This window comes from Manacus candei, unplaced genomic scaffold (genome assembly GCF_025592945.1).
Source record: "Manacus candei isolate 608988 ecotype Guabito, Panama unplaced genomic scaffold, ASM2559294v1 h1tg000003l, whole genome shotgun sequence".
Classification (NCBI taxonomy): domain Eukaryota; kingdom Metazoa; phylum Chordata; class Aves; order Passeriformes; family Pipridae; genus Manacus; species Manacus candei.
In genome coordinates, this window is record NW_026138051.1 from 2,675,928 (window position 1) to 2,703,153 (window position 27,226).

General features: G+C 50.2%; 1 protein-coding gene across 5 annotated transcripts in view; it reads left to right on the plus strand.

The window, feature by feature from the left end:
• The window catches only part of ZMYM3 (zinc finger MYM-type containing 3), a 32,724-nt gene that overhangs the window by 3,131 nt on the left and 2,367 nt on the right, over positions 1-27,226 (plus strand). For 2 of the 5 annotated variants that reach the window (XM_051789296.1, XM_051789276.1), the window contains exons 2-22: positions 6,812-7,708; positions 8,382-8,425; positions 8,834-8,906; positions 9,696-9,987; positions 10,418-10,595; positions 11,018-11,230; positions 11,801-11,951; positions 12,516-12,631; positions 16,153-16,239; positions 16,568-16,718; positions 17,300-17,472; positions 17,900-18,065; positions 21,789-21,847; positions 22,387-22,555; positions 23,125-23,240; positions 23,396-23,570; positions 24,040-24,186; positions 24,963-25,066; positions 25,456-25,624; positions 25,749-25,900; positions 26,352-26,466. In XM_051789296.1, coding sequence (XP_051645256.1) covers positions 6,826-7,708; positions 8,382-8,425; positions 8,834-8,906; positions 9,696-9,987; positions 10,418-10,595; positions 11,018-11,230; positions 11,801-11,951; positions 12,516-12,631; positions 16,153-16,239; positions 16,568-16,718; positions 17,300-17,472; positions 17,900-18,065; positions 21,789-21,847; positions 22,387-22,555; positions 23,125-23,240; positions 23,396-23,570; positions 24,040-24,186; positions 24,963-25,066; positions 25,456-25,624; positions 25,749-25,900; positions 26,352-26,466 — 3,733 coding nt within the window. In that variant the 5' untranslated portion in view covers positions 6,812-6,825. Of the gene's footprint in view, positions 1-411; positions 7,709-8,381; positions 8,426-8,833; positions 8,907-9,695; positions 9,988-10,417; positions 10,596-11,017; positions 11,231-11,800; positions 11,952-12,515; positions 12,632-16,152; positions 16,240-16,567; positions 16,719-17,299; positions 17,473-17,899; positions 18,066-21,788; positions 21,848-22,386; positions 22,556-23,124; positions 23,241-23,395; positions 23,571-24,039; positions 24,187-24,962; positions 25,067-25,455; positions 25,625-25,748; positions 25,901-26,351; positions 26,467-27,226 lie in introns of those variants that run through there. The other 3 variants (XM_051789286.1, XM_051789266.1, XM_051789306.1) reach the window with 3 other exon arrangements.

The window sequence follows — 27,226 nt, forward strand, 5'->3', positions numbered from 1 at the left end:
AGGCCCTGCTAGCAGGATTTCACTGGATTGTTTCACTGTGTTGTAGTCTCAGTATAGCGTTTTGCTTCCTCTGCTGGCAGCACAGGTGAGGAAACGGTCTGAGACCATCCTCACCATTCCTGCTGGCCATGGGCTCTGCTGGTGTCTCCTGGCCACTTACTGTGAGCCTGCTCTGCTGGCCTAGACCTTGGCAGCTCAAAGGAAAAGGAGTCAGTCTCGGGACTGGTGAGACATTGCTCTGTTCAACACAGCATTAGCCAGGGCCAGCTGGTACAGCTGAACGTGAGGTGGAGTCTCCCAGCACTGAGATCCCTTTCCAGGGACTTGGTGGCAGGCACCTTGCAGAGGGGCAGAGGAGACAGCTCTCACTGTGCATCCAGTAGTGTGCATCCACTGTGCATTCAGTGGCTCTGCAAGGCCACTGAAGGAAAATTAGATGTTTTGCCCTCAAAGATGCATCTTCTTGGTGACTCTGCCCTTTTGTCTTCTCTCTCTTCCCTGTGCACTAAGGTGTATTCACAGAACCACAGATGAATTTGGGTTGTAAGGGACTCTAGAAGTCTCAAGTCCAGCTGACCTCCTGCTCATGGCAGAGCTCACTTGAGACCGAGTTGTTCAGGGCTTTGTCCAGTTGAGTTCTGAGGACTTCCAGGGCCAGGGAGTCCATGACCTGTTCCCAGGCTGTGGCATTTTCCTTTGGAGAGCCACCTGCTGTGCCTGCAGCTTCTCTCTCCAGCTGTCTGTAGCTGCTTGTGTGATGTGCCAGGACTTTGTGTCAGGTCATCTATGTCCTGCAGCATTTGGGCAACAGGTAGAGAGATCTGGGGGCCATCTGTTTTTTACCACTTCCAGGTCTTTTATTTCTTTTAATCAGTGTCTCAATATTCCTAAGGCAGTTTCAACATACTCTGCTCAGGAATGCAGTACACCTCCAAGCCTTTTTTGTTGTGCTTGAGATAGTACTGCCAAAGCTTTTTTACGCTCTCACCCCCTTCTCCTGCATTTAACACTATTTTGGCAGATGTTGTCATGTGGTGAGGGGTGAGCCTTGAAAGAAACATTGCTTATTCATGCTATAGACACAAAACTGGTCCTTGAAGCTGAATTGCTCTGCAGATACCAGGCGTTGCTGCTGTGCATGTACCTGGATTGTTACTCCTTTCTCTGTTGCAAAGCCTTGACACTTTGTGCTTGGGGGAATCCTAGTCTTACAAGAGGATATGAGAGGATCCAAGCAGCTTCAAACTGCTGCCAGGATGGCATTCTGGATGGATGAGCACACTCCTGTTGGTTGTCTTAGAGTTTGCTGCTAGTATGGAGGTCTTGGCTTAGCGGCAAGTACCTCTGAGATTGAGGAATGTTGTCAGGTACATTTGAAGTGTGGCAGGGAGTCTCCTTGTAAACCTAATTCCAGGCAATTCTTGCAAGATTTCTGAAATTTGTCCTTCTTGCACTTTCTTGAAGCTGAGGTGAAGTTTCTGGAATGCAAGAGCTCAAAATCTGGTTTGGTCATTCCTGCCTCTGAGGAGACTTGTGGTTGCTGTTCTGCAGCACCATCTCCTCTGTGCTGGAGGATTTGGGCTTTCTGGGTTCTGGGTGATTGCTGTACTGTGTTTGAGGCTTGCAATGTGAGCTGGTGCTCCTGCTCTGGCAAAGGTAGTGGTGGTCTTGGTCCCTTCTGGCTTTGTGGGACTGTTAGAAAACAGTTGCTGGAGTCTTGAGGCTGCTGGTGATATTCTGGGAAAGCCCTTATTTTCCCCATATGCCAGTTCCTATTGTGTAGACAGTGCCAGGCACACATGAAGGCTGGCCTGGAGGGGACATGGTGACAGCAGTCTAATTAGGAACCAATAGTACATTTGGAGATGAGACAACTGTTCACTGAGCCCTACCTGCAGACCACAGGCTGAAGGACTTGACCAGTGACATCCTGCAGTAGCTAAAGCTGCAGTAGCTAAAGCTGGCTTGGAGAGAGTCACTGAATGCTGTTGTAAAACTTCCAAGTCACAGAGGGCTTACAGATCCTGGGATCAGTTGTTTAAGCATCTGTTTCTGAGTTTGTCCAACTTTGATTTCCAGCTTTTTGAGTCCTCATACGGTGCATTTGTCATCTCTGAAGGGTCCTCTGCTGTAGATCTTACCTTGTGATTTTTTTTGAGATGGGTCATGTCTCCCCATTTCTTTTCAGTGAACAAAATAGTTTATTACTGGAAGGTGTTTTCTGAGCCCTGGTTGATTGATAAAGCACTGGGATTCTTGCATTACTGTTCAGATTAAAAAAAAATATTTTAAACATCTCAGCTCTTCCAATAACTGTCATCAAGTGTAGACAGTAGCCAAGAATGAGACAGTAATGGTCTAACATGGTTGTGTGTGCAAATAGCACTGTACTGAATGTCAGCAGTGGGTTTTGTGCTCTTGAAGGCTGAATTTGGGCTGCAGGGTAAGAGCTCAGAGAGCTGCCTCTCCAAAACCAAAATCCTTTCTGCTCCTTTCTGGAGAATTTGGACTGGACTGAAACCTTGTCCTCAGCAGTGTCCTTAGTTTAATGGCGATTCTTCATAAATCCATTTGCTTTAAGATGAGTGAAAAAGATAAATCCTTCATCCTTCAAAAGGATTGAAAATCTGAATCCATATCCATGAACGAAAGTCGAGGACAGATCCCCAAGCAGTTGCTGTTCCTTTACTAGAGGAAAGCAGTAACTGCATGGCTGTGCTTTTTTTTGTGGGCAGTAAAGACTTCTGAGATATTCACTTCATTGTGAGGGAGTGGTAACAGTATTTTTTCTGACAGTCTGGTTTTAATTAAATGTTTGATGATAGATCCACATTTGTATAGGCAGGCCACGTGTTCCCTTGCTAATAGTTACCCGAGGACACTCAAGATCTGTGCAGTTCCACCGCCACTGATGTCTTTAATAAACTGAATAAAGTCCCAGGTAGTCACTTGGTGTGCTCAGGTGTCCTGGCAGAGATGTCACACCCTGAGCTGCCATGTCTGGGAGGAGATCCACGTGCCCCCTCTTCGGCAGAAAGGGCAGGGCAGGTCTGGTAATCACTGGATTTGGCAGTCAGTGTTGTGTTCTGTCCCAGTCCTGCACGCTCGGGGAGGACTCTCAGCCATCCCATCACTTCTTTGGAAACTCTTGCACGCTCCTTGGGAAGCAGTGTGCTGCAGGCTGGTGTGCAAGGGACTTTGCTCCTTGAACGTGTTCTCTTCCCAAGGATATATCTGTTACTGAATACTCCAGAGAGGTGCTGAGTGCTAAGTAAGGAGTTTCCAAATGACCAGTGGAGCAGTCGTATCTGCTGTAACGTGCAGGATTTCAGCACACTGCCTCCTCTTTGTTTGGCCAAGTCGTGCTCCAGTGTACTCTCCTCACTGCCAGGTATGTGGCTGGAAAAGAGGAAGATTTCAAGCAGACCAGTGAGCAAATCCCAGTGACTGAGCTGGTCCTGGAATAAAAAAGGTGATGACTTGTGGTGGATCATTTCAGCATCTGCCAAAAACAATAAGCTGTTCTGCTTCTGTTGTAGAAAGTGAGAAAAGACTTTACCAGAAGAAAAGTGCACGCTCCGTTTGCAGCTTAACTCACTGTGAAGCTCAGCAGAAAGCCCAGATGAATCTGAGTGCCTGGGGCAGACAGAAGTAGAGCTTCTTACCTTGCTGCAGCTGAGCAGCTCTAATTTCTTTAGGTTGAGTTTGACTTCAGAGCAACTCACAGAACTGGAAAGCATCATTTTCTCCTGTTCTGAGGGCCACCCTCTTCATCCTCATCCACTGGTAGTTGAAAGCCATTGTAAAGAATTCATTGTCAGATACATTCCTTGCTTTCCCACTCGGACTGTCAGCATCATGTTGGGTCCAGCTTCAATTCTTAACTCCATCAGCTTTTCCAGACTCTCATAAATACACCAAGAGTTAGCATTCATGTGCCCTGTAACCCATTGGAGCTCTGCTGCAGCAGGTTGAAAACAAACAGAAGGAAAATACTTTTAAAAACTAAATGTTAAGCTGCAGAAAATAGAGCCACTGGAATTTCTGGAGTATAAGTTGGTTCAAAGTGGGATTAGGCAGACTCACAGAGGATTTGCCCAGTACAGACTCCTTACAGTGACATTGTCAGTGCAACTCAAGCCGAGTGGTTCTTCAGCAGCTGAGTCCTGCCTGATCAGAGGATAAGCTGAAGAGGAACATCCTTTTAGTTCTGTTTTTTATACTCTCTCCTCAGGTGTCCATTCTTGGTGTGAATAGGAACAGAATACTCGAGTACGTGGTCCTTTCATTGGACTGACTGCAGTAGTCCTTAGCTTTGCACGTCCCAAGAGGAGGTTTTGGGTCCTTCACCAGAACGTGTGAGCTGTTCTGCTGGGAGGATTCTGATGAAAGGGGACAGCACCTCGAACACACGGGCGAGCTCAGGGCTTCCAACCAGAGTGTGCAAGTGAGTGGTCTTAGAGCAGAGTCTGGGGTCTGCAGAAAGGTCTGCCTGTCCCAGCCACATACCAATAGTTTGGAATTGCCTTAATCTGCAGAATACTTGTTCTCTTTAAGATTTTTGTTGGTCAGTGATGTCGCCATTAATGTCAGAGTTTTGTCTTTGCATTGTAATGCCCAGAGCTTGAAAGCAGTGTTAATGTGTGCACTGCTGAAAGCAGATGCCTTTGGTCTACTTGTAGAACACAAATTGCATGGCACGTTCACAGATTAATTGTTGCTTGCATTATCCTCTGGAAGGGAATGTCCAAATGGATTTCTTATGCTCCAGATTTGTTTCCAGGATCTGTTTCTACCAAGCAAAGCCTAGGCCAGCTGAATGTGGCAAATACTGTAGGAGAGTCAGCTTAGTGGTTCATTGCAGACTCATACGAAGTGTCTGAGGTGATTTTGAGGAGTATGTTAGCCTTATTAGGTATACCTATAAATAAACTTTCCTTATTCGTCTGGGTAGCTTGTCATGTTTTTGCTTATTGTTGTAGGGTCTGCTGTCTGTCTGGGGGACATCTTTGAGCAGGAGGCATTGTTTGTATTCTGAGCAGCAGAAAAAAAATGTGTTTATCATCTTGGGAGGGTTCTCATTTGCTTCAAATCCCTAGGACCTTTCTTTCAGATGTCTTTGTTTCTATTTCACTTTGTTCTTCTTTCTGTCAGCCACCCTAAAACACGTATTAGATCTTGTAATGCTCTGGAATTATTCTAGAAGCTTTGTCTCCTCTTGTAACTAAAAGTAAACAGAATCACCAAAGTGTTTAGTGATGAAACTTGCTGGGCATCTCAGAAGATTACATTTCCTGTGGTTTATGTTCATGATTGTGGGAACAGTGCTTATCTGCCACCAGGAAACAGAAAACTTCACTGTGTTTTAAGATAAAATAAGGAAGCAGTGGCTCTGAAATCCAGATGTTTGGTATGATTTCACTAAACTCCTGCTTGAGTGAGGTTCAGAAGTGGGTACATTCTTTGTCTGAATATGTCCTGTTTAGTTCTGAGCAAACCATTTGTGAGTGAGACTTGGTTATCATTTCAGAACAAAGGATATGAAGAAAGAATTAAACAGCTATCACCAGTGAAATTATTTCAGGCTTCCTCCTTCATTGATATAGATGAATTATGCTCATAGTAAGCCCCAGTTGACAGGAATACTGGATTTCTGGTTCAGGGCTTAAAACAGTGTCAAATTTAGAATTAGAATTGCTCTGATAGGGAGGGGTAGGTTGGTGCCACATCTTTTGATTCTAGTGCCTTTCTTGTAGTGTCTACCTACAGCCTGTTTTGGGGACGTGATGCTACTTGAAGTCTTACTTTGCCTTACCACTTGTAGACTGCAGCTTCTACTCCCTTTCCCTCTTCAGGTTTGTCAACCATTCTCTCTTTGTGGGGGTATAATTAATTTTTAGACAATATTACTTGTCTCATCTCAAAGCCTTGACCTTTCTGTCTTGTGATAATGCCGAGCATGAGGAGCTGGGCTGTAACTTTCCCTCTGAGGCTGGCAGTCTGCACCACACCTTCCTGCTCAAGAGCACTGTCTGTGCCCTGCAAAGTCACACTGGTCTTTTTTCCTGACTCTGCATTGCGTGCTTGTGTCTACCTTGCTACTTGTTCTTCTTCTTATGGCTGCTTTTAATGTCAGACTTTCTTCTTGCCACTCTCCAGAACTCCTCCCCGTTCTAACTTAAGCTTTTCCAATTGTTCTGTGTCTGAATATTAGCCCACGTAGTTTTGGGGCTATGCAGTAGCTGTAGTTACACTGTAACATTGTTTTTATCTGTCCTCTGGCAAAATTAATGCATCTTGTCATCCTCTATCTTGTTAAGGCTATGGGGCTTTATTTCTACCTCTATTTAAGAGAGGTTTAAGAGCAAAGATATTTTAAAAGTAAAAGATGTGTTAGCTCCATGAGAACAGATCAAGAGAAAGGACATACCAGATTATTTGGATAGAGAGGAAGGCGAGGATGGAGATATCAGACACCACAGAACAGCTGTGTGGAGCCTCAAGTAATTTCTGATGCCCCCCTATGTCACTGAGTAAAGAAGTCTGTTTGCCGTGCTCTGGTGAGGTGTGTGAGGGCTGTAGAGTTCCCCAAAGTCTGCTATACTGGACTACTGCATCCTGCTGCTGCTGTTTGGCTTTAGATTTTTGTACTCTCACAAGCAGAAGTGACCCGTTAGTGTCTGGTATCCTGGTTGTGGCTGGCAGCATTCCTGGGCCTTGTCTTACTCCAGCCGTGTTCAGAACAGTGGACAGTTCATGTGCTGTGTTAGACTGCTTTTCATTAACTTGCAAGTCTTTCTCTCATTTCCAGTTGCCATCTTCTAAATGGATTCCAGTGAATTTTCAGGATCTATGGACCCCCTGTCCTTGCCTGACAAACCGCTTATTGGAGATCTCCCTGCGGACATGGAATTTGGTGAAGATCTCCTGGGCTCCCAAACAGCTTCCACCCAGGAAGCTTCAGTTCTTCAGCCCCCTGGCTGGGATCAATCCAAGCAGATGACTGCAGATGGGGACTTGGACCTTCTAGTGAAAGCAGACAGCCTGTCTGAACTAAATAAATCAAATGACCGTGTTCTAGATAAACCTAATGTCTTGGATATGCTGGAGAAACCTGATGTCTTAGATGACTTGGATAAAACTGCTGACTTGATGGAGCAGGACAAACCTGAGGGTCTGGATGGGCTATGTAAGGCACATCCTTCCCGGGATGTGGAGGATGGACCATCAGACTCCTCTGCCCTTTCTAGAGAAGCCCTTGTTCCAGAAACATGGAAAGAAGGGGAGGATGCACCAAAAAATTGTTCTGGGGACCTAAAGGAAGACGGTGCTGCTGCTATTCCTGCACTGCCTGGTGACAAGGCCCCTGAATCACCTCGAAAACCCATTCCTGACTCTGGGAACCTCAGCAGTGCCCCTGCCACGGAAGAAACCACAGCACAGTCCTCAAGTCCAGCAATGCCCCCACCCCAGCTCAGTCTTAAACAGACAAAGAAGATGAAGTTGAAAGCACCAAGGAAAAGCTCACCCCTGCAGAGGGAAGGGCTGGCAGGGGAAGCAGAGGTGGAACCTGTCCCAGACAGCAGAACTGCAGCTTTGCCCCCTGAGCCTACGGAGGAAAACCGGGCAGAGGGAGGGGATGATAGTGGGAAAAACTCACTTAAAGAAAATAGTGTACTCAAAGCACAGGAAGCCTCAGCACCAGCAGGTAAGTTGTTGGCTCAGCAGAACTTGGCTTCCTTTTGCTCAGGCGCTCATCCAGCTGCAGGTTGCTGAGGCTGGAGTCTCTTCTGCACTCTGGCTTTTCCCATCATCCCCTGCTATGGAAACTGTGAATGGTACTGATGGTCTAGGTTTGGGCAAAGCTTCTTGCATACAGGGAATAGTGCTCTGGTGCACACAAGCTCTTGCTCAGGCTTTCATGGCTTTAGCTGATTATCAGTGCTTGTGTCAGCCCAGGAGCTTCCCTGATGAAACTGTGGCTGTGCATCAGCTTAGCTCACACTCTTCATTACTGGAGTCTTTGCTGGAACTGAGGGTCATCAGGAGGTGTTTCCAGTAGGCAAAGTTCCTCTGCCCAGGCTGACCATCCCCAGGAGATGCTCAGTCTTGGCTCAGAAGCAGTTGGAGGTAACTACCCACCCAGCCTGCCTCCCCCACGCAGGGAGGTCTCCCCCTCAAGGGCTCCTCCCAAGCTGCATGTTTGGATCTCCAACCACAGATGGTGGATTTAGGAGCTTTCCTGTGTCTGATCACCACCAGAATTGTACTTGATAGCCAGGGCTGACCCAAATGGTGACTGTGTTTGGAGAACACCTGTGGTCTTCTGTTGGAGAAAAGCAAGATGTTAGATGACAGCTTTTTCTGTGCTTCTGTTCCAGGAGAAAGCCTGTCTGGGAAGGGGAGCGAGCTGCCAGCTGAGAAGGTGAGGACAATGCAGTCAATTATGTATGGTACAGGAGCATAGAGCGTGGCTGGCTGTTGTCAGACTCTGTGAGGGACTCTGGCTGCCTCATCACCCCTCTGGGAAGGAGTTTGCATGACTCCTGTGATGGAGTGATCCCTGTGCACTGTGCTGTAATGTGCCACTGTGCTGTAATGTGGCTTCAGCATGTCCCTGCTACCCACAGCTGAAATGTCATTCTCATAAGCCTACTTCCCCCTCTCCTCTGTCTTGCCAACTCTGGTCAGGTATCCATGGAGTTTTATCCGTTTTCAGCCTAGCTGTTGGGAAAGCAAATCCCAGAGGTTGGAACTCCACCATGATCTGGGATATTTATCCATGGTTTTCCTAGCAGATAGTTAGCCTAAATATTTTCTGAATGTCTTCTAGGAGCAGAAAAGAAGTGAACGACCCAGAAGATCAGAAACTGCCAGACCTGAAACTGTGAACTCCTCTGAGAGCAGTAAGTAACTAGGGTTGGTCAATGCCTGTTTTCAGCCTGAGAGAAGGGCCCAGATCCATTGGGGGCAGGTGGTTCATGGTGTGAGTACACTGGGAACTCTGGAGCTTCTGTGCAGACTTCCCTTCTACACTGGACAGGTCTTTTCACCCCACCAATCTTCATCCTCAGGTACTTGCCTTGCTTTCTTAGGGCACTTAGGTCAAAGCAGGCAGTGTTGTCTTATTTTTACAGTGGTTTGTGGACACCAAGCACTAAGTAATAGGATGAGACTCAGGGCTTGTTCCCAGGAAACGCATCTTCCATCTCCTCAGCCAGGAACTTTCTTCCTTTGTCTCTGGCAGCAGGCTGTCTGAAGGAAGGTTGCATCTTGGGGATTTTCCTGCAGAAGTGCATGAAGTCTCTGAGGGGTTGAGTGTCACCCTACCATTCCCTAGCATCTGTGTGTTGCTCTTTTATTGCCTGCCTGTGCTGTTCCTTTAAGGTCTGCTGGCTCTTGGAGGGTTTTCTGCTATAAAAGTTCACACTTTGGGCTTCTGCTCAACCTTGACATATCATGACTTCCTAAAGAGGAATTGTTCTTAAGCCCAGTTTGCTTAAAGACCTCTTGATTCATCTCCAGTTCCAACAGACTTTCTTTGAAGGGTCCCTTTATCATTCCACCCAGACAGGTACAAAGTACGTAGAGGGGCTCCAGAAAGGTGACCCAGAAAGTCCCAGCGTGTGTCTCATGGCAGAGTTTCTCAGTCCCTAATGAGGGATTTCTGTGCCTCTTCCTCTGCTGCTTTGCAGTTCCAGTGTCTGACGAAGACTCTGATGCAATGGTGGATGATCCCAACGACGAGGATTTCGTTCCTTTCCGCACGCGGCGCTCGACCCGCATGTCCCTGCGCACCCAGATGGCCCAGCGAGCCGCCCGCTCCACCTTCACCAAGATGACCTGTGCCAACTGCAGGACCCCCCTGCAGAAGGGCCAAACGGCCTACCAGCGCAAAGGGCTTCCTCAGCTCTTCTGCTCCAGCTCCTGCCTCACCACCTTCTCAAAAAAACCACCTGGCAAGAAGATATGCACCTTCTGCAAAAAGTGTGTGTTCGTTCCCCTTTCCTCAGTGCTCCCATACTCGTGACCCCGTTCACCTGCTCCACAGCTCTGCCTGCCAGTCCCCTTCCTATGGCCCTCATTCACCCACATCACTCCTGCCCACTGCCAGCTGCTGCCCCATGTCTTCCTTCACACACTGCATATCCCATGCTCCCTACACCCCCTTCACATTATTGCCATTCCTTGCCTGTCCCCAGACTCAATGCCCCGTATTCCAACCTCCTCTCAAAACAACCTCCTGCATGCTCCGTCTTCAGACACCACTCCTCTGGGCCAGGACAGAAGCTGCTGTGAGACAGTTCTTGCCAACTTTTTGGGACTAGAGAGTCCTGTGCGTTGCAGTGGGCCATCCTATCCCTTTGTGGCAGGACTCAAGTGTCCCTGCACTAACACATCCCCTCCTGATCCCCAGGGAGATCTGGAACACCAAGGACTCTGTGGTTGCCCAGATTGGTTCAGGTGGCTCTTTCCACGAGTTCTGCACCTCTGTCTGCCTTTCCCTCTACGAGGCCCAGCAGCACAGACCAGCACCTCAGTCTGCAGATGCCTCGGACACCAGCCGCTGCAGTGTTTGCCACAAACCTGGCGAGGTAAATAAATCCCTTGTCCTTCCCATGCCCTGGATGAGGTGCTTGGGACCTGCAGCATTTGGCCCTGCCTGGGACCAGGGCATTTGCCAGGTTTTCCTGTGGTGTGAGGCTTCAGCCCCTGAGCTGTCTTGGGCTCACTCCCAGGTCTTTTTGTGTTACTGTAAACCAACCCTTATTTTAGCAGAAGGAAGGAGGCTTCTGCTTCTCCCCACCCTGAAGCTCACTGCTTCCTACCACTCTGCTCTCCCAGTTGCTCCACTGACTTTTGGCAAGGGAGGCCACCCTGAGTCCACACCAGCTTCCAGTATGGCATTTGCCCAAGTCTCAGCCTGTTATCCCAAGGGCTGTGGCAGCAGTGGTACAGCTGCATTGGAAGGAGGCCCCTGATGGTTTGGGGAGTGACAGCAATGATGTCTCTGCAGATCCAGCACGAGGTCAGCAACGGGAGCGTGGTTCACCGCATCTGCAGTGACGCCTGCTTCACCAAGTTCCGGGCCACCAAGGGGCTGAAGACAAACTGCTGTGACAACTGTGGACTTTATATCTACAACAAGGGCTTGCCCCTGGAGTACCTCTTCCACGAAGGCCAGCAAAAACGGTTTTGCAACTCTACGTGTCTCAACAGTTACAAGAAGGTGTGTGGATCAGCTGCCTGGAGTGGGGGGGTCTCTGCGGGCACACACCTCCCTAGCTTGGTGTGGCACAGGGAACTTTATGCAATGACAGGTGATTCAAATCCCCTTGGTCTTTTATTGCTGACAAAGCATTTAAAAGATTTCTGTGGAGAAACTTTGAAGCAGGCAAACAGAATGAATTTATTCTGCATGAGGCCCATCTTGGACCCAGGGATGGGTCAGGCAGTCAATAAGCTGGACTGTACAGTGACACTGGTATATACAGTTAGCATGATTCTGTTGGATATGTTCCTCTGTGACCTGAGCAGGCTTCACTTAACTGTCTCAATGGGATTGCCAAGCTCTGTATTCCTGCCAGGCTACCCTTAAAATGAGAAACTGAAGTGCCAAAGGCAGCCTTTTTTGCTACCACCACCTGAACCTGCAGACTATGAGCGTGGTTCTGGCATCAGGTGGTCACTGCAGGAGAGCAGTCCTGTGGTGGATACAAAAGTGGGGTGGGATGTGAGGGTCAGACCTTGCTGGCTGTGATGGTCTCCCTGGCAGCTCTGTTTTGCTCTGTGCTTGCAGAAGAACACTCGGGTCTACCCCTGCATGTGGTGCAAGACGCTGTGCAAGAACTTTGACATGCTGCCCAACGTGGATCGCAGTGGCAAGATGGGCCTGTTCTGCTCCATTTGCTGCACTACCTCCCACAAAGTGAAGCAGTCAGGCTTAGTCGGTAAGAGCACCTACACAGAGGGAATCAGTCACCTCTCCACTCTGACTCCTTCCTTAGCTTTATTTATTGCTTGTGGATGGGATTGAAAAGAAGATGTGTTGCTTGCCTGGGGAGGAATCCAGTGAGACCAGGGGAAGGAGATGTGGATATGGAGGAACCCTTGCCGAATGCAAACATCTTAATGTGGAGGGTAGTGTACATTGCTGTTCTTGAGAATGCAGGGAGCAGCTGTAGTGCTGGGCTGGACTGGCATTGCCCTTTCTGTTACATGGAGTACCAGGGTGTCCAGGAATGGGTGTGGTCTCTGGCGCAAGTATTGCAACCTATTTTGTCCAATGTCCTATAGAACCAGAGTCACTCCCTTGAACCCCTGTGCTCTCCATCTCTGTTTAACATTTCTGTCCTAGCAGAATCCAGTGCTCTTGGTTTCCTGGTGTTCTTGTCCCTTGCCTTTTGATAATAGCTTGTCAGACTGAGGATGAGTGAGTAGCTTGTGTGCCATCCTCAGAATCCAGTCTCACATGGTTTGCTGCTGCCCTCACCAATTCCTCTCTGTTTCATCAGGTCCCCCTAGACCCTGCAGCTTCTGCAGAAAGAGCTTATCTGAACCCTGCTATTACAACAAGACAGACCGGGTTGTCTACCAGTTCTGCAGTCCCAGCTGCTGGACCAAATTCCAGGTACTGAAGTATCCTTCATGCTGGGCTGGGCCACAGAGCTCATGCCTCCTTTCACACTTAGCAGAGGCTCCACCTTCCTTGAGCTCCTCAGGGAGAGTTCCTAAGAAAGTCTCTGTGGAACACAAGAGTTGCAGTGACCATAATTGCTCATATCTCAGTCTTGGCCCTATTATCCCCTTCCTCCACTGGGATAAGGCAGGCTGTAATTCACTCCTGTCTGTCAGGTTATGCCCAGTGGAAGGGCAGTGCAGAGCTGTGCTGCATGAGTGGTTTGGGATGCAGTGGCCTTACAAGAGCATGAGCAAAAGCACAAGTAAGTCAGCAAAGCACAGTACACACCTGCTAACTGGGTGGAAAGGGGCAGAGCTCCCCTCTGAGTCAGGTGTCACCAAGAAATATAAGCCTTCTAGAATGTATTGTCTAAAAACATAGAGCCAGCAGGCCTGGATACCTCATGTTTGATAATCCTCGAAGGCTTGACTAGCGGTTTTTAATCTTCTGACATTAAGTTTCAGCATGTGTGAAATGTCTGTGGTATTCATAGGCAACTTGAAGGTTATTAGTTTTGTACAGTTGTCAAAGAACAGAGTAACAGCCAGGAAGACCTGGGAAACTTAGGCCAGGACGTGCGAAGTGCAACTGAGAAAACGTAGAGAATCTAGAGGTAAGAGGTAGTTACTGGCAGTTGCAGCATTTGGTTTTTGGATTTTTTTTTTTTTAATTGGTTGTGGGGTTTTTTTAATTGATTGGGGGGCGGGGTTTTTTTATTGTTATTGTTTTTGTTTTGGGGTTTTTTCGATTGGGGTTTTTTGGTGTTCTTTGATGTAATCCTTCACCGAGATCACAAATAGTCTGGGTAGAGTAACTGTAGAGTTTTTACAGTTGTAGACTTCACAAGACTAGAATTATAGAACAGTTTCAGTTGAAAGAGACCTTTAAATGTCATCTAGTCCAGCCTCTGCAGTGAGCAGGTACATCTTCAACTAGGTCAGGTTCCTCAGAGCCCTGTCCAACCTGACCTTTGAATATTTATAAGGATGGGGCATCTACCACCTCTCTGGGCAACCTGTGCCAGTGTTTCACCATCCTCATTGTGAAAAACTTCTTTTTAGCTAATCTAAATCTACTCTCTTTTAGTTTAAAACTGTTACCCCTTGTGCTATCACAACAGGCTCTGCTAAAATGTGTGTCCTCTGATATCTTTCTTATAAGTATTGAAAGGCCACAATAAGGTCTCCCCAGAGTGTTCTCTTCTCCAGGCTGAATAATCTCAACTTCCTCAGCCTTTCTTGATAGAAGAGCTGTTCCAGCCCTCTGGTTGTTTTCATGGCCCTCCTCTGGACTCACTCCCAACAGGTCCATGTCCTTCCTGTGCTGGGAACCCCAGACCTGGAGGCAGCACTGCAGATGGGGCCTCACCAGAGTGGAGGAGGCACAGAGTCACCTCCCTAGACCTGCTGGTTGTGCTTCTTTTTGGGCAGCCCAGGGTACAGTTGGCTCCCTGGGCTGTGAGCTCATGTTGCCAGCTCATGTCCAGCCTCTCATCCACCAGCACCCCCAAATCCTTCTTGGCAGGGCTGCTCTTGATCTGTTCATCCCCCATCCTGTACTGATACTGGGGGTTGCCCCGACCCAGGTGCAGCACCTTGCACTTGGCCTGGTTGAACCTCAAGCTTGTCCAGGTCTCTCTGGATGTCACTCTGTCCCTCAGGCTTGTCAACTGCATGACTCAGCTTGGTGTCATCTGCAAACTTCCTGAGGGTTCTCTCAATCCACTATGTCATTGATGAAGATATTAAACTGGACTGGTCCCAGTATGGATCCCTGAGGGACACCACTTGTCACTGATCTCCATCTGGACACTGAACCATTGACCACTAACTTCTGTGCAACCATCCAGCCAATTCCTCATCCAGTCCACTCAGCAAATCGGTCTCTCTCCAATTTAGAGAGAAGGATGTTGTGGGGGAGTGTGTCAAAGGCCTTACAGAGGTCCAGAGATGGTGGCATCCATAACTCTCTGCTTCTCCACCGATGTAGTCACTCCACTGAGGAACTAGGTTAGTCAGGCAGGACTTGCCCTTGGTGAAGCCATGCTGACTGTCTTGAATCACCTTCCTGTTCTCCATGTGCCTTTACACAGCTTCCAGAAGGATCTGTTCCATGATCCTCCCAGGCACAGTGGTGAAGCTGACAGGTTGGTGGTTCCCAGGGTGCTTCTTTCTGCCCAGTTTAGAAATGGTTGCAATGTTTCCCTTTTTCCAGCTACCTGGGACTTCACCCAGTCATGTAACTTGAATTATTGCCATGTAAAACCAGCATTGTACCATATGAGTAAACCAAGGCATAACCTGGATTAGGAACTGTCTTGCTGGCAGATCTCAGAACACACTTGTCAAACTAAAACAGCTGAAGAGAATGTTTCAAGATGGTTTCTTGGGGATCAGTATTAAGCTTGGCTTAATGCCAGTCAATGGAGTTCAACGTTTTCATCAGTCATTTGGCAATAAAGTCAAAGTAAGCATAATAAAATGTTGCAGATGAAACGAAAACTGGTGACCTGAGCCCATGCTGAAGCCAGGGCAGTCACAGAAAGCAAAGAAATTGGATTGATTGACAAGGCTGGTTCTTCCTAATCTGTGCTTAAATACAGTTCAGTGTAAGATCCTGTGTCAGCCTTACTCAAGTAGTGTGGGGATGCAAGTCCTGGGAAAGTAAGGATTTTGAAAAGACCTTGGGATTACAGCAGATAAACTGTTCAGTATGAGCGTCTCAGTTTACAGCCACAGAGGGAAGGATTAATTAAGTTCTTGCAAGCAGAAGCAGAAGAACATGGAGTTAAAGTTTGAGGGCTAGGGAGCAAAAGAGCTACCTAGAATGTTGGACAGATAGGAAATATTTTCCAATGTCCGCTTTATTTTCAATATTGCAGAAAACTTGGAAGTATCCTGAAAAAAAAAGCAACATAAAAATTACATTTGGGCTTGAAAAATGCTTGTACTGAGGCACTTGCAGAATGCCTTATCTGAGGTTATCAGAAAGAAAACCAGGAAGATGACTTTATTAATAAATAGATCCTTATGGATGAGACACTAAATGCTAAATGGCTATTTAATCTAGCAGAAGGTGGAATGAGAAGGCTGCTTGAATTCTGAAACTCCATTACCTTGAAAATAGAAACCAAGCAGCTGCGCTTCAGGAACTTTTAGAGAAGAAGTTGCAGAGCCCCCATCCCTTGATGTTTTCAAATCCAGTGGGGTGGCAGCTTGAAAGCTTGCCTTCCTGAGAAGAACTGGACCCAGCACATTGGAAACAAAGTGAAATTGCTGTCAAGAATCTGCTCTCCAGGAGCTTGAGATATGATCTGGACTGACTGAGTCACCAACGGTGGCATCAGGTCTGAGTGGGGCTGGGTGGGCTGCTTGTGACTGTGGAGGATACAGGCAGTGGTGGCAGTGAGAATCAGATGTCCACTGCCCTCCATGTGCCTCTCCCTCCATGAGCTCTCTCTTCTCCTGCAGCGCACCAGCCCGGAAGGTGGGATCCACCTCAACTGCCATTACTGCCACAATCTTTTCAGCGGGAAGCCAGAGATCCTAGACTGGCAGGTGAGGACTTTCCCCGGGGGGAATATTGAGTTGGAGGTCAACGCTGGTGAGAGCTGCAGGGCTCCTTCATCTCTCTGCTCAAAGCAGAGCTCCTCCTGTGCCAGTTCTCTGAAAGCCTTGGCTGCAGAGACATGCCAGGAGACTGTGCCGAGTGCTGCACTCCTGGAGTTCAGCGGAATGTCGGAAGGGCAGGAGGAGACCACTTCTGCCAAACCCTGTGCTAGGAGAACTGGGGAGTTGACTCAGCCCTGTAGTCTTCTCCTGCTTCCTTGAGAAGTGTGGGAACCTCCTGCCAGCCTGGCTGACCTGGCAGCGGTCTCTTTGGCAGGACAAGGTGTATCAGTTCTGCTGCAAGGACTGCTGCGAGGACTTCAAGCGGCTGCGTGGGGTGGTGTCCCAGTGTGAGCACTGCAAGCAGGAGAAACTGCTGCATGAGAAGATCCGTTTCTCTGGAGTGGAGAAGAACTTCTGCAGCGAAGGTACTTGGGGAAGGCATGGGAAAGGCAGAGCCCCCATGCCAGCCCATGCTGGGGGAGGAGAAGAGAGCATGGAGAGGAACAGAGGGGAGATTGTCTTAGCCAGGCCCTGGGGCAAGAGCCTTGCCGTGCAGTGAAGGGAGGACTGTTGTGGGGATGGCTTGCTGTCCAGCCAGGCCCTAGGGCTAGATCTTTACCGTTCATTGTGTCCTTGGGGAGGGCCTTCTCACAGCTTTTCTCTCTCTGGGGGCTGGGGAGACAGCAGGTGGCAGCTCCGCTCCTCCTGTCATCATGCACTTCTACGCTCTTGCGTCTGGGCTGGCCTGACCTGGCCTTGCCCTGCCTGCTGGGTTCCTGCACACAGGAGGTTGGAGTCAGACTCTTCCTAGAAGCATGGAGGTGAGAGATGGCAAGTCCCCATGAGGTCCCATCTTATCCCAGCCCCAGGGGCCAGTGCTGGATTGTTCCCTACAGTGTGTTGCGTGTGCTCTGTTGTCTCCGCAGACCTGGATTTTGGTCATGTTTGGGTCAGGGAGGCCCCCAGTTCATCCTGGGAAGGTTTCACTCCTATTGTTTCTCCGCAGGGTGTGTGCTTCTTTACAAACAGGATTTCACCAAGAACCTGGGCCTGTGCTGCATCACCTGCACCTACTGTTCTCAGACCTGCCAGCGGGCGGTCACCGAGCAGCTGGAGGGCAGCACCTGGGACTTCTGTAGTGAAGACTGCAAAAGCAAATACTTGCTCTGGTACTTCAAGGTCAGTATTGGCACTGGCAGCTTGTGCTAAGTGCTGTGGTGGGCACGGCACCCAGATAAGTGGGCATTGCACTGAGGAAGTTCGCACTGCTGGAGTCTGGCTGGCACTGCTGCGGAGAACCTGGCACTGCTGGAGTCCTGCCTGGCAATGACGGGACACTGCTACGGGGAAGCTCACGTAGCTGGAGTCCCCAGCTGATCCTGCCAGACAGAGCACTGCACTGAGGAAGCTCACAGTGCTGGATCCGCGGCTAGTGCTGCTGTGAGAAGTTCGCACCGCTGGAGTCCCTGGCTGGCACTGGCAGGGCACTGCTGTGGGGAAGCTCACAGCACCTTGCTATGTGCACCTTTCACTGGAGAGTTGTGTTGCACTCGGAGGGGGTGTGGTTAGTTACTCGTTGTTTCTCTCCTGCTGATGCGGGCTTTAGGCAGCTCGGTGCCATGCCTGCAAGCGTCAGGGGAAGCTGCTGGAAACCATCCACTGGCGGGGGCAAATCAAACACTTCTGCAACCAGCAGTGTCTGCTGCGATTTTACAATCAACAGAACCAGCCCAACCTGGACACGCAGAAGGGGCCCGAGAGCCTGCTGAACAGTGAGTAGGAGGGAGGGAGGGGACCTGCATAGCTCAGTCTGAGAGACACAGGGAAGACTGAACAGCAGGGGTGGAAGCTTCCTGCTTGGGACTGGAGGAGACGCTAGGGAACAATCCTGCACTGGCCCTTGGGGGGGAAAGGACGGAGTGGGACCTAATGGGCTTCTCCATCTCTAACATCTATGGTTCTATGACACACAGGGCCCAGACGGGAGGAGCCGGTGCCAGCGTGCTGCCTGTAGCTCACACTTAGCGAGGATACTCAGGGATTTAACATCCTCAAGTTGCCAGCGGAGAGCTCGATTTACAGGGTTAGGGGACAGCGTGGTTTGGCATGACAATCCACCTGCAGCCCCACACCACCTCCGAGCTGTGACCTTCTCAGATCTCATAAGCTAATCTGGATTGGGCCAGGTCAGTGCTTGGATGGGAAGCATTCAAGGACAAAGAAGGGTGCTGCAGGAAGTGGTGCTGGTGACGCTGTAGGTGGGCTCTCCTCAGCCAGAGCTGAACCTAGAACGGTCTTGAGGGAGCACTGAGCTGCTGGAGGCACTCTTGTCTTGTGATGTTAGATTGGAGTCCTACCATTTACCCAAAGTTCACTGCAGCTTTGGGGAGTTGCCAACCCTGTCCCCCAGATAACCCCATTCTGCATCCATGGAGTTCCAGCTGGAGAGGAGATTTTCGCTGCCTGTTGCCCCATTTCCTGTCATTAACTTGAGCCAGTTGCTTATGCAAGATTGCAAAGTGCTTTGGGATCCCTCAGGATGGAAGGTGCTCGTAGTGAGTGACAAGACATCGCTTGGCCCTTGGACTTTTGCATGATCTCATTCTGCTTGGTCTGGCGTAGGCCACGATGTCCTTGGTAATCTGTGGGATCTAGTTAAGATGCCTGCAGTTTATGGTGGGACTTCCTTCAGTGTATCAAGCTCCAACACATACCTGCGCTGCAGGTTCAGGGCTTTGCTGCCTTCCCTGGGATTTCATGAAGTGTAAAACCCTGGCTAGGATGTGCCAAGGAGGGGAAACCAAGACAAGGACCTTCACGTGAGAGACCTCATCATCCATCTCCAGACTCTTCTAGTTCCTCTCCTGTGGGCTGATTGTAAGATGGGGGAAGCTCCAGATGTCGCTGCTGCTTAGATAGTAAAGCAGAGCTGCTTCTCCAGAAGCAGCAGGTTCTCCCAGCTAGGGGAGTCCCAACCTGCCTTCCAAGAGCCACATTCCATAAAAAGCTGTGTGAGGTGACAGCTCAAGTGGCAGGACACTGGAGTGACCTGGATAAGGAACTGTTGGTTTCTGCTGGCACAAGGGTGCCCATGGGAAGTCTGCTTGATAGTTTACAGTGTTCTGCTGCCCAGGAGAAGAAGAGATGTTAAACTTGCTGGTTCCTGTAGCTCACCAAGTGATTCCACAGCCCTAGCCATCCTGTTGCATTTGTCCTCTGCTTTCAAGGCATGTCACTTGTGAGGGACCAATAACACTGCTTTTGCAACACAGGCACAGTGGCAAACTCTGCCTGCAGAGGGAACCATGTTTCACGTTTAGCCATTGGACCTTGCTACTTGGAGCCATGGACCACAAGACTCAGAAGTACCTTCTCCACCACCACCAATCATGAGAGTCTCAGGCCTCCTGTACCACATCTCTGGAAAGCTCCAAGAATTTTGCTTCTTGGTATGTGGGGCATCACCCTCCACTGTGCCACAGCTGCCTCTCTGTGCCCCCTGTGAGGACTCTGAGGGAGCCAAGGAAAAGCCCTTCATCAGTAGTGAGTGCTCAGCTGAGCACAAGCTCCAGGCTGCCCCAGCAGCTGCTGTGCTTGGTGAATGCTGCTGGTGGCACTGGGCCCTCTGTGTGTTCTGGCACACCCAGATGTGGGATAGCCATGGACACCCTTGCCCCAGGACTGTGGCATACTGCTGAGTTTGGAAAGGAAGGGTGCTGGAGCCAAGGACCTGCTTACACAGAGAGCTTTCCAGCCCACTGTGCTGTGCAGGGAATTTGAGGAGGAGCAGCTTGTCAGCTCATGATGAGGAGCAGCTTTGCCTGGTGCAGTCAGGGTGTCCTGTGGACCTGGCAGCTGCATCGCCAGCTCACAAGGGACTGCCTGGATTTCAGGCCCATCGTGGGCAGAGCTGTTGACTACTTGTTATTCTGTTGCAGCCAGTGGTTGCCTAGAACCTTTAATTCCCGTGACCCAGTGGCTGCTACCAGCTTAGTGATCTTGAGACTGCTTGTTGCTGATCATATAAGCAGCTATTCTTTTGCTAGGAACAGTCCATGTAATGCAGGATTGAGGAGCTTCTGCTACAAAACTGTGCCCAAACACTTCCAAGGGGAACTGGCTCTGCACCCAACTGGAGAGGGTAGAGGGTCAGAAGTCACTGATGGGGCAGGCATGCCTTGACAGCTCTTTGTTGGTATTGGGATGAGAGTAAAGAACAAGCCACAGTGTTCCTGGAAACCTGGACACATGGAGCTTTGTGGCAGGAGAATCTTGTTTTCTTAGTCCTAAATCATTGGCCTATGGGGCAATCATGTTTGCTTTTGATTTTGCTGCAGCAGAAATTCTGCTCATGCACCATAGCTTGTCTTTTCTCAGTCAAACCACTGATGTTTCCTACCTGGACCTGCTGCCCATCCACTTTGGGCTGTCAGGGTGAGTTCTTGGACTCTGAAACTGCTGCAGAACCTATGGCTGAATGCTTAGCTGCAGACTAGGAAGCTTCCTCCAGCTGGAACTTGCCTGTTTTCCGCTGTGGTGGCCAGCAAGTGGAGCCTGCCAGGCCTCCAGTTGCACAAGAGCTGTCCTGCATTTCCTTAGGACAGAGGAAATCTGCACAGTCCATGGTCTGTGTGTTGGACCTCTAGGAATCTGGGTCTTTCCTGAAGAGCCAGTCTGTGTGTAGGAGATGCAAATGGACCCGCCACTGCCTTTGGGTGCTGAGACCTGCTGCTTTCCTGGCAGGTATCTCCTCCATGCATGGCCCACAGTTAGTCAGTGCTGTAGAAGGCAGATGTTTTTGGCAGCCACATGGGTAACCAGGGCTCACTGGAGGCTGGGATGAAGGTGCTCTGTTAGCTCATAGGCCTTTGAGATGGGTGCAGGTTCTCTGCAGAGCAAATGAGCTGGAATTATCATCCAAGGTAGGGTGATACTGTCACCACCTGAGACTGCCTGCCACATGCACCTCTTATCTGTAGGTGATCCCTTCTTTCCTTAGGGGAATATACTGCATCCCTAGGGCTAGGGCAAAGCTGTCTCTCTGCTTTCTGAAATATCTCATAATGCTACTGATAGCTCTGTCACCTTCTTCCTAGGGATCTCGAAGCACTTTGCCAAGATATTTGTAGCAGGGATATGGAGGCACAGGGAGGGGCCATGGCTCGGTACAGCAAGCCAATAGGCAGAGCTGGGAATAGAGCCCTGGATTCCTCTCTCAACAAGGGGCTGGGATTTCTCCTGACCTGCTGTGATGGGGATGGGATGGACTGCAGGTGAGCACAAAATGACATGGGAGTAACTTGATTTTGGAGTTGTAGTGTCTTCTGAGCTGCTAGGGCTAGAGATTGTGGAAACATTGACTATTCCTGGAGTGGCCAGGAGGAGTTTCTGGGGAGCCTGTCCCTGCTCTCTGGCTGCTGGTACCTCCAGTCCCAGCAGTGGGACACATTGGCCCAGGAGCTCTTGAACTCAAGAGTTGTTGCTTTCTCTTACAGGTCAGACTTCAGATCCAAAACCAGCTGTCCCTTCCCCACAGAAGACAGAGACTAACATGGTAAGACCCATTGGAGGTAGGAGTTTGCAAGATAGCACAAAGAGAGAACAGTTCTGCCATTGCTCAGGGAGATTTCGTTCTTCTACAATCAATGAATTTTAAGATGTCTAGATAGTGGGAGCTCATAAGAGCTTCTAGGGAGGGCAGTATCAGCATAAGTCCTGCAAGGGGGAAGAATAACCATTCTCTAGGAGTTGATGAACTCCAGAATAACCTGACACAGTGGCGCTGGCTTCTTTTGCATGGTGCTTTTCTGTGCCTGGGTTTAGTCACTGTCCCACTGTTCCCTCTGCCCCGTGGGATAGGAGCCACCAGTGCCAGACTCCTGGCACAGCAGGGACACCACACAGGTTTGCTGCCTGCCAGGAGCAGCTTGGCAGTCCTTTGTCCAGGCCTGACCGTGGGAGCGTCCACGTGTGTGTTGGGGACTGCCAGGCCGCAGGAGGTGCTTTGGGAGTCACTCCAGCTGTAGCTGTAGTAGGAAAGAAGTTGTGCTGCCTTAGGTGAACATCAACCTCCTGCTTTCTGCATTTCCTCAGCTGTCAGCAAAGGCCTCCTCAGCCCAGACATCTTCAGCTGCGCCGCCTCCCGCCCCACCAGTGGTTCCAGCCACCCCTCGGAAAAACAAAGCTGCCATGTGCAAACCACTGATGCAGAACCGGGGCGTTTCCTGCAAGTTAGAAATGAAGTCCAAAGGATGTCAGACAGGTAGGAAAACAAGACATAACTGCAGGATTACAGGGGCATTTTGGAAAGGCAAGGGGCACATCCCTGCTCCAGACTCTGCATCCAGCTTGAAACGCTGCACAAAGTGTGTTTGGCACCATGCTGAGGAGTCTGTGGGCAGGTGCAGGGCACATGTGGCAGGGCTGGAGGCAGGGAGCCCATTCCCATCATCAGCAAAAGGAGAGATGCAAAGAGCTCTGTAGCATGATCCCACTTCTTGTGGGACAACTCCTGTTGCTCTGGAGATTGTTAGCTTGTCCGAGGGCCATCTGTTGAGCATGTTCCACTCTGTAGCTCATGTTGGCCATGTGTGTGTGGTCTCCAGCATGTGCAAGGCAACTGGACCTCTTGGCAGGGTTACATAAGAGCAGGACTTGCACTTCTGGCTAAGGCAAGCCTCTTGCTGCTGCTCCAGCTCTGTCCGTAAATCATAGAAGCTGGTGGCTGGAAGGGCTGCGGTGCTGGATGGCTGGGGGCATGTCAGTGTGTGGCAGGGCTGGGTGGAGGAGCTTCTGGGATCAAGCTCACTGATGTACTTTTGCTCTTGTCAGAGGCTGACTGGAAGCCCCAGGTGGTTGTATTGCCAATCCCCGTCCCGATCTTCGTGCCTGTGCCTATGCATATGTACTGCCAGAAAGTACCTGTGCCTTTCTCCATGCCTGTCCCGGTAAGCAATGCACTTCACCTGCTCCTGTTCTCCTACTGTCTTGATCCTGCCTTGCTGCAGCCTCTCTTCTTCTCTGTTTATCCTCTTCTCCTGCCTCTGCTTTTGTGTCAATCTTCTGAGTGTCAGTTTTCTGCTTGGTGTGCTGCTGTCTACAGGTGCCTGTGCCAATGTTCCTGCCCACCACCCTGGAAAGCACAGAGAAGATTGTGGAGACCATTGAGGAACTGAAAGTGAAGATCCCCTCCAATCCCCTGGAAGCTGACATCCTGGCCATGGCTGAGATGATTGCAGAGGCTGAGGAACTAGACAAGGCCTCCTCGGACCTGTGTGGTAGGTTCTACCATGGCTTGGTCTGGCCCAACAGCTGGGATCAAGGGAGGTTTGCTGGCTCTTGGAGCTAAAACACCTGCCTGGATTGCAGCTCTCCAAAGCCTCTCAAAAAAGTAAGCAGGGAATAACAATTCCTCAGCTTCTGCTGAGGAGCTACCAAAAGGGAAGAGCTGCAGCAGGGAGCACTGTCTGCCACTTTTGGGGGTGCACTGTTAGTTTGTTCAGGCTCTTTCCTAAAGCAACTTACTAGCTAGAAAACTAGCAGTGCTGACCCTCACCCCCAGTGATGAGGGTTGTGGCTGGGGAGGTGACAAACATCCAATGTCTTGCCGTCCAGAGAAAGCTGGGCAGTGCAGGTGTCGTGGGGCTGCTCTGAGCACAGGACTGTGCTGCATGCAGGGAGCCCAACTTCGTTTCCCAGCTGTCACAGGGAAAACAGCTGGGTTTATGAACTGCTTTTGCCTTGCAGACCTGGTGAGTAACCAGAGTGCAGAGGGTCTCCTGGAGGACTGTGATCTGTTCGGACCAGCACGGGACGATGTGTTGGCTATGGCTGTCAAGATGGCAAATGTCCTCGATGAGCCGGGCCAGGATCTGGAGGCTGACTTCCCTAAGAGTAAGAGCTGGGGGAAGCAGGTGTGCAGGGCTGCTTGTGCTGCAGCAGGGTCCTCCCAGTACCCTCAACCAGCTGTTGCCAGCAGCTCTAAGAGCTGTGTGAATTTACCTCCCCATGCCCTCTGACTGACCAGGCCTAGGGCTGAGCCTTGCAGATGACTGCTTGCAGCAAGGGTAAGGGGACCACCACTTCTCACTTACCTGGTGAGAATATAGGTCTGCAGAGAAGGGGGAATGAGAAGCTGGTTTTAACAGCACAGAGAGCAGGGCAGCAGCAGCACTGGTGTGCTTATGGATGATGATTCCAGAGGAGCCAGCAAGGCAAGAGACCTGGACAAAGCATGACATCCTGGAAGTGGCAAAATTGCTGAATGTCCATTATCAGGCAGAAGGTGGAAGAGGAGACAGGGACTCACAGAAGCACAGCAGTGCTGGGCAGGGTGGTAGCAGCAAAGGATAGAATTGAGGTGCCTGTGCCAGGCTGTCCACAGTACTGACCTGGTACAAGGGCATTAGGAATGTTCCTCAGCTTTGAAAAACAAGCAAACAAAAAACTGTCAGAGGGGAAAAATGTAGGGCTCTGGTTATTCTGAGAGAGCTTAGCATCACCTGCCAGAAACATATTTCCTTTGTTGTGCTGTGGCTAAAGTTCATGCGAGACAGTGGTGGGGGGTGTGAAGTGTCCTTGCTTCATCTTGCTGTATGTAAAACACTTGCCAGCACAGGGGACAGGATGAGAAGTCTCAGCTGAGCCCTTCTACCTGTGTTTCCTTTCAGACCCTCTAGACATCAACCCCAGTGTGGACTTCCTCTTTGACTGTGGGCTGGTGGGACCAGATGATGTGTCCACAGAGCAAGATCTGCCTCGAGCTGTCCGAAAGGTGAGCTCTCTGTGGGTGCTGCCTGCTTAAAGCTCTTTGGGCTTGGAGCTACCATCTGGGATGTAGGAGGTGAAATGTGCCAGAGGCTTTGGTGTGCTGGGGAGGTTGTACCCTCTCCCCTCTGAACATGCTTGGCCTGTGGGCCACTCCTTGAATGGAAATACTTTGGAGGAGCTTTGAATGCTACAGGTCATGTGAGAGCTGGTCTCGTTCCTCTGGCCGTCATAACTAATGGGCCTTGTTGGCTTGGCTGTCAGCAGAAGGGTGCCTGCTGGCGTGGGCACAGACACACTGGGAGTCACACACTGCAGTCACAGGTCTGAGGGATGGCCACAACTCTTGCACCTGTCCCAGGTAGGTGCCCGGTCTCACAGTACACCTCTCTGCAGGGGCAGAAGCGCCTGGTGCTTTCTGAAAGCTGTTCCCGGGACTCAATGAGCAGCCAGCCCAGCTGTACAGTCCTGAACTACTCGTATGGAGTGAATGCCTGGAAGTCCTGGGTGCAAGCCAAGTACGCAGGAGGAGAGACCAGCAAGGGAGAGGAGCTACGCTTTGGCCGTAAGTGCCTTGTGTGGATGCAGTGGAGTGGCAGAGACCTCCCAGAAGCTGGATCTCAGGGTGCTGAGGTGCTCCTGACCTTGCAGGCTGCTGTTGTCTGAGGCTGCTGTGCTTGTCTCCGCAGCCAAGCCCATGAGGATCAAGGAGGACATCTTAGCCTGCTCAGCAGCTGAGCTCAACTATGGCCTGGCCCAGTTTGTCAAGGAGATAACACGGCCCAACGGGGAGCGCTATGAACCCGACAGCATCTATTACCTCTGCCTTGGCATCCAGCAGGTGAGGGAGGCCTTGCTGCCCTCCAGTCCTCCACAGCCAGACTTGGGGTCAGAACTGGTAGGGGGAGCTTTTACCCTTCATTCTGCTTCCTGGGGACCCAGAGAGGCTCACTGGACTCACCTTCATTGCCTCACCCCAGGACAGCAGCCCACCTGGTTTGGCCTTTGTTTCCAAGCCCAGAGTGTAGAGTGTCAGCTATTTCCCAGCCTCACACCCTTCCTGCACATCCTTGAGGAGGGCTGGGAGATCTCCCCAAACTCATTCCCTTCTTCATTGCCAAGTCTCCTTTGTCATGCCCCAAGGTTTTCCTTGCAGCTCTCAGAAGTGTCTGCCCTGCAGCTCTGGTGGCACAAGGAAGGGTGCTCTGCATGTGTGCCCTGGGTTCTCTGGGGAGGGTTTGCATTCCAGGTGCTGCTGTATTTCTCTTGACTGTGTGTTCTGTCCTTTCTAGTACCTGCTCGAGAACAATCGTATGGTGAATATATTTACAGACCTTTACTACCTGACCTTCGTGCAGGAGCTGAACAAGTCCCTGAGCGGCTGGCAACCCACAGTCTTACCAAATAGTACGTGTCTTCTGAGTACCCTCAGTCACCACACATACCCAGTTTGTGCTCCTAGCCTGGGATCCTCTGGTCTGATCGTGTTCCCCCAGTCTCAACCCTCTTTCTTGGTGTAGGCAGCACAGTCCTGCTGTGTCTTGGGGTCAGGCTGACCCAAAACTGACAGCAGGGCCAGTGTGGTTTACGCCTCAGCAGCTTCTGTAGCCCACAGTCAGCATAACTGAGAGCAGAGCACACATGCTTTCTTTCCTGGGACAGTTTGAATCTTTGCAACACTTCACAGTGATGTCTCCACCCTTTGGCAAAGAGGATGCCAACCCAGGGGGCACACTGGCACATGTCTTTGTGTTCCCAGCACATGGGTGAGCCCTGCACACTGTGCTAAGCCTTGGCCAAGGTCGCTGTGCTGCTGCCTTCTGAATGGACTTAACTTAGAGCTCTGCAGAGGCTTTTCATGATGCTGTGTTCTGAGGTGCCTTCCCTGCTGTGTCTTGTCAGTCAAAGATCCAGCCTTACCTCTGCATATTGGCTGTCCCAGGCAGAAGCATTTGGCTCCAGACCTGTGTATTTAGGCAGGAGCTGGCTGTGTCTCTTCTGCCTGCTGCTTTTCCTTCATCTCTCACTGAGTGTGGTGGAGCACTGACCTGGAGATCGCTCTGTGGCCATCTATAGTGATGAGCAATTAGAATTAATTTGGGTTCTTGTCTGTGGTTTGGCTGTGATCTGGGGTGGCTTGTGGCGGAGCCAGCATCTAGTTCTGCTG